General features: G+C 39.3%; 1 protein-coding gene and 1 long non-coding RNA gene across 2 annotated transcripts in view; both read right to left on the bottom strand.

Annotated features, from left to right (window-relative positions):
• LOC103518771 (ubiquitin-protein ligase E3B) overlaps positions 1-12,013 on the bottom strand; it is a gene marked incomplete in the record, with an annotated part of 22,037 nt that overhangs the window by 4,539 nt on the left and 5,485 nt on the right. Inside the window, 10 exon segments of the mRNA XM_026830481.1 lie at positions 2,272-2,409; positions 3,306-3,563; positions 4,340-4,457; positions 5,476-5,651; positions 6,379-6,395; positions 7,291-7,314; positions 7,685-7,795; positions 8,884-9,057; positions 9,443-9,634; positions 11,740-11,969. Coding sequence (XP_026686282.1) covers positions 2,272-2,409; positions 3,306-3,563; positions 4,340-4,457; positions 5,476-5,651; positions 6,379-6,395; positions 7,291-7,314; positions 7,685-7,795; positions 8,884-9,057; positions 9,443-9,634; positions 11,740-11,969 — 1,438 coding nt within the window.
• LOC113471371 lies at positions 1,194-1,867 on the bottom strand. Its single transcript, XR_003394099.1, has 2 exons — positions 1,740-1,867; positions 1,194-1,237 (listed from the first exon to the last, which is right to left on the bottom strand). It is a non-coding gene; the product is annotated as an uncharacterized LOC113471371 (long non-coding RNA).

The raw sequence follows: 12,013 nt of genomic DNA, 5'->3' as shown, positions 1-12,013 counted from the left end.
CTCCCCATCACGTCTTCGTCCACGGAGAACGTGAGATCCAGGTCTGTCACGTCACCCGGATAGTGCTTAACATAGGTGAGTGATCGGTATAAGTCCGTGTCTAGGGAGGGTAGCTCGTCCATGCAGGAGTACAGGGCCTGCGACGTGTAGCCCAGGACCTGACTGAGGAAGAACGAAGCGAAGGGGACGTCCACCACGATACCCTGTATAGAAACAGACATTAGTATTCCACAATACCCTGTAAATGTGCAGATGTTATTGAATATTTCCAAGATATTTGGAAAATTAAGCTAAAGAATTAAATAATCATGGAAAATAAAGAATCTGAGGAGGCCACATCTCAAAGAGATTAAATAGTCTGTCATTATTAATATTTCCAAGATCAGCAGCAACTTTCAGACAAAGAATCTTCCTGACAGTTCAAAAAAAGGAAATGGGTACTCTGCTTCACACTTCATCTGTGCGTTCTCGGAACGACTCGCTTTCTCCTATCCTGTCTTCCTTCTCTCTTCGATTTCGGTACGATAAGACCATAGCAGTGTTACAGTTCCCTCTGTCAAACCTCTTAAAGAAATCACCCTCAAATCCCTCTTATAAAATTTTATATATGAGAAGATATAAATTCCCTCGTAAGGAATTTTCACCATTTAAAACCCTCACATGATATACATCTCTCATATTATCCCACAGTAAAAAAGTTCCTCAATTTTTTTCCTTACTTGTTCTGGTTTGTCACGGGGATGACTTTGCCCCCCGGGGTCAACTCATGCGTGACCAGTCTCCCCATCACGTCTTCGTCCACGGAGAACGTGAGATCCAGGTCTGTCACGTCACCCGGATAGTGCTTAACATAGGTGAGTGATCGGTATAAGTCCGTGTCTAGGGAGGGTAGCTCGTCCATGCAGGAGTACAGGGCCTGCGACGTGTAGCCCAGGACCTGACTGAGGAAGAACGAAGCAAAGGGGACGTCCACCACGATACCCTGTAGAGAAAGAGACATTAGTATTCCACAATACCCTGTAAATGTGCAGATGTTATTGAATATTTCCAAGATCATGCAGGAGTACAGGGCCTGTGACGTGTAGCCCAGGACCTGACTGAGGAAGAACGAAGCGAAGGGGACGTCCACCACGATACCCTGTAGAGAAAGAGAAATGCAGGAGTACAGGGCCTGCGACGTGTAGCCCAGGACCTGACTGAGGAAGAACGAAGCGAAGGGGACGTCCACCACGATACCCTGTATAGAAACAGACATTAGTATTCCACAATACCCTGTAAATGTGCAGATGTTATTGAATATTTCCAAGATATTTGGAAAATTAAGCTAAAGAATTAAATAATCATGGAAAATAAAGAATCTGAGGAGGCCACATCTCAAAGAGATTAAATAGTCTGTCATTATTATTATTATTATTTCCAAGAACAGCAGCAACTTTCAGACAACGAATCTTCCTGGCAGTTCAAAAAAAGGAAATGGGTACTCTGCTTCACACTTCATCTGTCCGTTCTCGGAACGACTCGTTTTCTCCTACCCTGTCTTCCTTCTCTCTTCGATTTCAGTACGATAAGACCATAGCAGTGTTACAGTTCCCTCTGTCAAACCTCTTTAAGAAATCACATTTCATCATTGGATGAAATATTTCACCTCTTGTAGAAATAAATTTTACTTTTTTTTAAAGAAAAATTAAAAGGCGCCGAAATATAGTAATAATTATATGACTAGATTACTGTAGACTTACCTCATACACAGCCTTGCCTAGCATTCTGCCCACGAATTCAAACAACTGTAAGTGACTATCGTGTAGGTATGACGTGGGAGATGGATAGAGCCGCTCCTCGGACGTCACTTTGAATAGATTTAGCCCTGAAATAAAGAAATACTTGAAATGTAGGTAACCAATAGATTAAGCCCTAAAATAAGTATACAAGATAAGTATAAGTAGCGACTTTGTACTTCACATTTATCAAAATTTGGGCGTAACAGAAACTATTATTGTAAAAATATTCTACTAAATGCATAAGACTTTGTTTAGAGTGCGGGAGTAAAGAATTTTTTTTCATGTAATAAATAAATAAAAAAATCTCTCTCTAAAAAAAAAAAAAAAACTTTCATTTACTTATTTTCATAGATTTTTTTTGCCCAACATCTTTCCAGAAACCTTTTTTCTGTGGCGAAGACAAAAAAAAAAACAACAAAAACAAAAAAACATTTTTTTGGACTGGACTAGCTAGTATAAAATAAAGGAAAGACAGAAAAGGGGGGGGTTTTACCTTTGTAGCTCAGGCGTTGAAAACAAGGACAGCCACTCCGGGTTGATGATGGACTTGAAGCCTTTGATGAACGCGGTAGTCTGGTGTTTGATCTGAGTGTGCATCCGAAAGTGCGCCATCAGGTGGATGTAGTTGATTCTGAGTAGGGGAAGTAACAAACGAGTCAATCACGAGGATTTTCAATAAATAATTAGAATGTAAATAGAATAGAATATACCTTGTTTTCTTGCTGGGATAGGACTGAAAAGTTCCTTCTCCCGCGCAGTCTAACCAAAGGTCTTATATATTTTGACATATTATGGGGAACACATATTACAATTAGGTAACAAATTAAACACCTTGATTAAATTTTTTTCCCTCTATTTAAATCCCATAAAGGATTTTCTCTACTTAAATCCCTCAAGGGATCCCCCCTCTAAATTTAATCCGTCATAAGAAACTTTCCCCTCGATTTAAATCCCCTTAAATTACATCCCTATACCTTGTTTTCTTGCTGGGATAGGACTGAAAAGTTCCTTCTCCCGCGCAGTCTAACCAAAGGTCTTATATATTTTGACATATTATAAGGAACACATATTACAATTAGGTAACAAATTAAACACCTTGATTAAATTTTTTCCCTCTATTTAAATCCCATAAAGGATTTTCTCTACTTAAATCCCTCAAGGGATCCCCCCCTCTAAATTTAATCCGTCATAAGAAACTTTCCCCTTGATTTAAATCCCCTTAAATTACATCCCTTAAGGTAGGTTTAGACGAAGCGAGTCTACTCGCGCATTTACCTCGCTTCCGCTCCCTCGCGTCGTTTATACTCGTATTTTTCCCTCGAATCAAATCCTTCATGTAAAACTTTATGTATGAGAAGATATAAATTCCCTCATCAGGAATTTTCACCACTATTTAAGTCCTTCAAATGTAATTAAATTTCTCTCATATAATTTCCCTATTCTTAAGAGGGATTAAATGCCTCTTAAAGGATTTTCCCTCAAATTAAATCCCTAAAAAAATTCCCACAATTAATTTTTTTCCCTTACTTGTTCTGGTTAGTCACGGGGATGACTTTGCCCCCCGGGGTCAACTCATGCGTGACCAGCCTCCCCATCACGTCTTCGTCCACGGAGAACGTGAGATCCAGGTCTGTCACGTCACCCGGATAGTGCTTAACATAGGTGAGTGATCGGTATAAGTCCGTGTCTAGGGAGGGTAGCTCGTCCATGCAGGAGTACAGGGCCTGCGACGTGTAGCCCAGGACCTGACTGAGGAAGAACGAAAGAACCACAACACCTAGAAAGCTGAAATTTTGTAGGAATATTCCTTTTATGGTCTAGGTGTGTGTGCAATAAGAAAGGATTTTGCGAAAATCTAAACCGGTCCTGAGATATGATCAATTTTTGATCGCTAAAATCACCATTAGAAATACACAGAGTGCAGAGACTGCGGGAGAGAAATGTTCCGCTCTCGACCAACTTTTTGAGTTTCGTTTATGTTTTTAGTTTGATAAATACGAGTTCGGCCATGCCTTTTCCACAAGTTTGGCCATGCCTCGGGATGAGTTTGGCCATGCCTCGGGATGAACTAGCGGTATTCCGGAGCGAAGCGACGGAATTCAGCTAGTCTTATATTTTAAGAACGAGATCCATTCACTCATTCACATTTCACATTTCACATTTCATAGTTCACACACTGATCGCTCTATCTCGATAACCACAACACCTAGAAAGCTGAAATTTGGTAGGAATATTCTTTTTATGGTCTAGGTGTGCAATAAGAAAGGATTTTGCGAAAATCTACACCGATCCTGAGATATGATCAATTTTTGATCGCTAAAATCTCCATAAGAAATACACAGAGTGCAGAGACTGCGGGAGAGAAAACTTTTCCTCGCTCGCCTAATATTTGAGTTTCGTTTATGTTTTTAGTTTGATAAATACAAGTTCGACCATGCCTTTTCCACAAGTTTGGCCATGCACAAGTTCGGCCATGCCTTTTCCACAAGTTTGGCCATGCCTCGGGATGAACTAGTATAGTAATAATTATATGACTAGATTACTGTAGGCTTACCTCATACACAGCCTTGCCTAACATTCTGCCCACGAATTCAAACAACTGCAAGTGACTATCGTGTAGGTATGACGTAGGAGATGGATAGAGCCGCTCCTCGGACGTCACTTTGAATAGATTTAGCCCTGAAATAAAGAAATACTTGAAATGTAGGTAACCAATAGATTAAGCCCTGAAATAAGTATACAAGATAAGTATAAGTAGTCACTTTGTACTTCACATTTATCAAAAGTTGGACGTAACAGGAACTATTATTGTAAAAATATTCTACTAAATACATAAGACTTTGTTTAGAGTGCAGGAGTCTCCTATCCTGTCTTCGTTCTCTCTTCGATTTCGGGACGATAAGACCATAGCAGTTACAGTTCCCTCTGTCAAACCTCTTAAAAAAAAGATACTTTTCAGTCTCGTGCGGAATAAAAGGTCTCACCGTTTGTCCATACATCTTTTTACTGTGAGAATTACGGATTCTTTCCTGAACAGGGCACTGGTAGAGAATGTAAAATAGAGAGAAACAATCAATAAAATTAATTGACTTTTTAAAAAAAAGATACTTTTCAGTCTCGTGCGGAATAAAAGGTCTCACCGTTTGTCCATACATCTTTTTACTGTGAGGATTACGACGGATTCTTTCCTGAAACAGGGCACTGGTAGAGAATGTAAAATAGAGAGAAACAATCAATAAAATTTATTGGTTGAAAGTAAAATCGAAAAATCAAATCAAGAATAATAATAAACTGAATATTAAACAAATTAGGTAGGTACATGGGTACTGATTTTCTTTGATCACGACCGAATAAATTACGGGCTAAAAAATTCCCGGAGGGACGGGCCCAGCTTGTTTATTACCTGTTAGAATGTCTAGTTTAAGCTGAGTGAAAGTGGTGATGGCGGAATAGTACAGGGAGCATGTCACAGTCACCCGGCTAACTTCTGAGCTGCCTAGTTTGATCTTAGCCGCCTTGTTGGCACTCGATCGAGATGACCTGGACTCGAAAAATGTTCGCCTGGAAACAAATAGAATAGAATAGAATAGAATAGAATATACCCTGCTTATACTGCCAGAATGAGACTGAAAAGTCCCTTTACTATTAATTGACGGACTGCCCAAAATTAGGGTTACCAAAACGACACAGCACATACCTGGATCAAACACACATTTGATAGTCTCCTCTAGGAACTCCTTGAACACGCCATCTTGATCTATCCCAGCCTCGTCCAGACCTTGTACGTTAATGAAACGTACCCGCACAATACCCTTGAGGGAGTGTGGAGGGATCTTGGCCAGCTGACGATAGCCGTCTTCTAGAAGTCGCTTCCTGGAAACAGGGAGAAAATAAAAATCAAATCAAAACCCATCAAATCTCAAGTTCTTTGTGGTAAAGCAAACCTTTTTACAACTTTTGCGAATATCACAACATTACTAAATGCCTCCTTTGCAATCAATTTAAATATTTCAATAATCTTTTTACACACGAAACGAGTATAGGCGTGAAGGACTTTTTGAATTTTTCCCTCAACATAATATGTATATCCATCAAGAAAGATTTATCGCGAAATTTAAATCCCTCAAGGATTGACTCCGAGGTTTAGAGTTTTAAAGCCTAAAATTTCAAGTCTGTCCCTTCTAATAAAATAATGTCAGAAATTTCCCTCAATTTAAATTAAATCTCTCTAAAAGCATTCCTCTGATTTAAATCCTTTCCGAAGAACCTTGTCCACAATTTAAATCCCTCCAAAGAAGAACTAATTTCAATAACTCCTGAAAAAAATACCTATTTAAATCCCTCAAAAGGGATTTTCCCCCTTTGAATCCATCTTGACCACGAATACCCTCGTCTTGTGTATGACTAATTTAAATCCCTCCCGGAAAAAATTCCCTTTTTAAATCCCTCAACAGGGATTTTTCCCACTTTAAATTCGTCTTGACCACGAATACCCTCGTCTTGTGTATGACTAATTTAAATCCCTCCCGGAAAAATTTCCCATTTTATATCCCTCAAGAGGGATTTTTCCTTTTTAAATCCATCGTGACCACCGACTGACCTGTGAATAACGATGAGCTCTAAGCAAGGTCTCATGTATTTGGTACAATATTTTCAAAAATAAATTACAATTTATTTAAATAGACCCTTGCTTAAATTAGAAAAAAATGGAGTGAAAATTTGGGTCAAAAATCCTGTAAAAAAATAAAGAAGTTTATTTGGGTGTCCTGAACCAAGCGCTAACCAGGTAGACGAGCTAGCCAGCAAGATGACTAGCCTGGCTATACAGTCAGATGATAGTATTTCCCCTCTTTTGGTGAGCTAGCGCCTGTACTAAAAAAATTCGGACCGATTGCAATACTTTCTCATTACCTCGTATAGGTCCCGATTTTGAAAATTTGGACCGATTGCAATACTTTCATTACTAGTATAGCTCCGCTATACTGTAGTAATAGAAAGTAAAAATGAAGAAGTTTATTTGGGTGTCCTGAACCTAGCGCTTACAAGGTAGATGAGCTAGCAACCAAGATGACTACGCTGGCTATACAGTCAGATGTTAGTATTTCCCCTCTTTTGGTGAGCTAGCGCCTGTACTAAAAAAATTCGGACCGATTGCAATACTTTCTCATTACCTCGTATAGGTTCCCTATACGTAAGGGTAATAGAAAGTAAAAATAGGAAATTCAAAATCTTGAAAAGGGGAAATCACTTCCGTTTCCGAAAGGAAGAGAGAAAAACAATCAATAATTTATTGATGAGCTGCCCAGCGTCTGGGTTGCCATATGACACAGCATACAACTCAAACAGACATGTTACATTAAAATTAAATTGAAAAGATTAAAAAATAATAATAAAAATAAAAATTGGTGTAGGTGGTTGAGATTGTATCATCATTGCGGTGAGCAAACAGCTTTCCTGTTTAATGTCCGCTAAATAGACACAAGGAAATCTAATGTGTTCGTGTTTTACTTACTTGAGTTTGTTGCTTGATGCATATCTGGTGGTAGAAAGTTTGGCCGATTTAATATTGAGTATTAGATCGTTTCCAGGGACGGCAACGTGGATCTTTTTACTGGTAGCCTAGTTAATTTGTTGCCTGTTTGCCCTTTGATTTAATTTTTCTGTTATTTAAACTTGTTTGTTGCTTGTGTAATTTCTGGACACGAAAATATAATAATGACACAGCATACAACTCAAACAGACATGTTACATTAAAATTAAATTGAAAAGATTAAAAAAATAATAATAATAGTAAAAATTGGTGTAGGTGGTTGAGATTGTATCATCATTGCGGTGAGGAAACAGCTTTCCTGTTTAATGTCCGCTAAATAGACACAAGGAAATCTAATGTGTTCGTGTTTTACTTACTTGATAATATTGCTGGATCCAGTAGGTTGACTGGAAGGAACTACAGTGCCAGCACTCTCGTCTGCTGATTTGAGAACAACCTGCAGAGGATCTGTCAGTAAACTGTCCACCTAACAAACATAATATGTAGAGGGATTATTTTAGGGGTATAGTCATCTGTCAGTAAACTGTCCACCTAACAAACATAATATGTAGAGGGATTATTTTAGGGGTTTAGTCCCCTTCATTTGTTGCAGAGGGTCTGTCAGTAAACTGTCCACCTAACAAACATAATATGTAGAGGGATTACTTTAAGGGTTTAGTCCCCTTCATTTGTTATTTGTTTAGACTGCGGTTGTTTACCCATTGCCCATACCCCATTGCGATAGGTACCACCAACCTCCAGATCCGAAGCAAATGGCGCTAACCACTATACAACTGAGTTTAGCAAAAACGGACTATGCAAATAAAAAGAGACTAAAAAAAAAATCTCAAATTATTTGTGTTAAAGCACAGTTTTTTCACAACTTTTGTGGATATCACAGCACTACTAAATGCTTCCATTGCATTCAATTTCCATCTTTCCATCTATTTTTACACTGATCACTACTCAAATAAAGTAGCTCGATTGTCCCCACAAGGCTGAGTGCACCCCTAACTCCAAGCACAGAGCCGAAAAAACTTCTCCCGCCGGGACTCGAACCGGGGACCTCCGGCGTGCAAGACTAGTGTGATACCCACTTGGCCACGGAGACTACTAACTTTTTCGATTAGGCATGTTACCAAAAGCACTTTGTCCATGATTATGTCATTTTTCTATGAAAGTACTGTAAACTTTTACTATTACATAATCCTGGCTTTAGACTACCACACCTTGCTGGATGGAGCACCAATTGGATGACACCACTAGCTCCTCTCACCTAATTTGTCCATGACTGATTTGTTACAAATAAGTAAACAATCGAACTATCAACCTCCTGATTCAAGATCCACCACTAAACCACAGAGGTTAGCTGCGAAACATGGACTTTGATAACTAAGCAGGGTTTTGATGCTGTAAGCTGTAAATACCTATTTACATTTCTAACCTTGTATTCTCGAACCCATAAAATATACAAGACCTTCTATAGACTACTGGTGTAGAGGGACTTTTTGGACCTATTTCTGGAGGAAGATAAGTAATATTCTATGTAAAAACTTTAAAAAGAGACTATATTACCATGAGATCACTCCATAATAGGAACAGCTGACTTTTGACCAGGGGTAAAGACTCGGTCAGTTTGGGATCATAGGTTTGGGCGAACCAGCCCAGTATGGGATGCCAAGTGGTGAGATTAGACTGCTTGTTGGACACATACTCTTGTAGCATGGAGAGAAGCCGCGTAAGTACAACCTGGATAATAAATAAATAAAATGGGGTTAAAAACAAAATTCCTTGTTCATTAGTAAGCATGCCCATCCCGTATGTCCGTCATCGGATCGGTGATAAGAGACACAATAATTCCCATTTAGGTGCTGGGTCAACACGAGAACACGTAACCCGTAGAAATATTTGTCATCGAAAATTACTTTTGTTATGGAAAACCCTTTGAATATAATTGTATACCTACCTACCCTTACAACTTGGGCCGGCCATTCACTATCAGGTAAACCTGACAGGCGCACCTGATTGACGAATGGAGGGTAAAACCCCCCTTACTAAGGACCTTAACATTTATACACTGACAAGAAATCCATAAAATTAAATAAAAAAGAAAAGAAGACATAATCAAACTTACAGTATAAAGAGGAAACTTGACTTCCTTCATGTGGCTGTTGAGCTGTAGATAGGACAAGTGTATCAGATTGCCTATCATGCACAGCACATAGTTCCCCTCCAGTTTGTTGAAGATGTGCTGGGCTTCCTCCTGGTTACTCAACACTTCCAGACATCGCTTCAGTACTTCCTCGTTCTCAAACTGTTTCAAGCACTGCAAAAAAGGTTTGATGATAGTTTGCTAGTGTTTTCCTCCAATATTTAATAGGTTTATCTGTTTGATAGGTACTATAAGAACGGAGGATAAAGGGTACTGTAACAACGAAATCAAAGAGAGGAGGACAAAATGGAAGAAAGCCAACTGTTCCGAAAACTAACGAACGGGAATCGAACCCGCGACCTAGCAATGGAGCAGTTGCAAAGGGGTAAAAATTATTAATAAATGGTCGATTCCTACGTACAAAGTAGTGAAAATTTCAAATCTGAGGTTAAAACTCCGAAAAAATAACTGTAAAAGGTCGAAAATTCAATTTTCATTTTCCGTTCCAATGAAAGAGTTCAAAGATGTGTGATGTCAGACTTCAGGCAGTTGCCTCGCTAGGTAGCGCCACTATGCAAGCGCGCTTGCAGAGGAGCAGAAAGAAATGCACAGAAACGTCTGCGCACAAACAGATTAATGTGTTGCCTGCAATGGAGCTTTGCTCGGGACATTTGAAGTGAGGTCATCGCCTACGGGAGCATAATTATGCCATGACATCAAAGTTTACGATTTACTGGTATTTTTTAAATCGATTTATTCACATGCTTACTTGTTAATCAACAAGCTATTTTTTGACGATTTTTTGACAAAGGTCATCGGACTTCCCAGTTGAAGTGGACTGTATAAACTTACATGATATAATGAGTCATCAAATCACAGAACAGAATCAGCGTGTTGAACTCGGGACTCATGGCTTTGGGATTCACAGAGAACAGTTCGAGGAGACTTTTCATCCCGCACATTGGACCTAGAGAGACGAAGAACTTCCACAGCTGAGACAGGATGCTATCCCGATAGCAAAGACCTGAAATGAATAGATCAGTTGCGGTTACTTGGGTGATGTTTCAAAGTCATAGAGCAGGAAAAATGAGGACCAACGGAAGCCTATATCACCAAAGATTGGAAAATAGATCAGTTGCGCTTACTTGGGTGATGTTTCAAAGTCATAGAGCAGGAAAAATAAGGACTAACGGAAGCTTACTTGGGTGATGTTTCAAAGTCATAGAGCAGGAAAAATGAGGACCAACGGAATTTTTCTTTTTCTTCTACGATGCATACTTGGGTGATGTTTCAAAGTCATAGAGCAGGAAAAATGAGGACCAACGGAATTTTTCTTTTTCTTCTACGACTCTTCTAAATTTCGAGATAAATCGATTTAAAAAATACCGCTAAATCGTGAACTTTGACGTCACGGCATACGCTCCCGTAGGCGATGACGTCACATCAAATGTCCCGAGCAAAGCTCCCTTGCAGGCAACGCATTAATGTGTTTGTGCGCATACGTTTCTGCGCAGTTCTTTCTGCTCCTCCGCCAGCGCGCTTGCATACTGGCGCTACCTAGCGGACGAAAAAAACAACTGCGTAAAGTCTGACGTCACACAGATTTAAACTCTTTCATTAGAACGGAAAATAAAAATTGAATTTTCGACCTCTTTTACATTTATTTTTTCGGAGTTTTGACCTCGGATTTGGATTTTTCCCAACTTTTTACATAGGAATCGACCATTTAAAAATAACTGTAAAAGGTCGAAAATTCAATTTTCATTTTCCGTTCCAATGAAAGAGTTCAAAGATGTGTGACGTCAGACTTCAGGCAGTTGCCTCGCTAGGTAGCGCCACTATGCAAGCGCGCTTGCAGAGGAGCAGACAGAAATGCACAGAAACGTCTGCGCACAAACAGATTAATGTGTTGCCTGCAATGGAGCTTTGCTCGGGACATTTGATGTGAGGTCATCGCCTACGGGAGCATAATTGTGCCATGACGTCAAAGTTTACGATTTACTGGTATTTTTTAAATCGATTAATCTTGGAATCTAGAAGTCATAGGAGAAAAAGAAAAATTCCGTTGGTCCTCATTTTTCCTGCTCTATGACTTTGAAACATCATCCAAGTAAGCACAACTGTTCTATTAAAACGTAAGCCATTTGGCCTAGTATAGAGAGGTAGGATATGACTCTGAGTAGTTCTGTGAGGGTAAAGGGACTTTTCAGTCTCATCCTAGAAGTGTAAATGAGGTACATTCTATTTTATTCTATCTTCCATTTAGCCATTTGTCTTACCAGAGGAGCATTCTGTTCCAAATGTTTCATAAGGGCGGGTACACACAGGATATGCGTTAGGAAGTTATGGATGAGTTTATCAGATAACCCCGATGAGATCAGAGGACGAGTAGCCAGTGTAATAACACCAGACAGGGCTACATTTTTCAGGGTGATCTTACTTCGCATCAGTCCTTTCATTAGAATATCCTGGGAAAGAAAGAAATAGGGAGGTAATTTAATTTTTAAATCTCAAAGCATTTCTGGTAAAAGATTTTTTTTACAACTTGTGCAG

Source organism: Diaphorina citri, unplaced genomic scaffold (assembly GCF_000475195.1).
Source record: "Diaphorina citri unplaced genomic scaffold, Diaci psyllid genome assembly version 1.1 scaffold2351, whole genome shotgun sequence".
Taxonomy (NCBI): Eukaryota; Metazoa; Arthropoda; class Insecta; order Hemiptera; family Psyllidae; genus Diaphorina; species Diaphorina citri.
The sequence above is the reverse complement of the archived record's forward strand: the minus strand, read 5'-3'. Positions and strand labels throughout refer to the sequence as shown.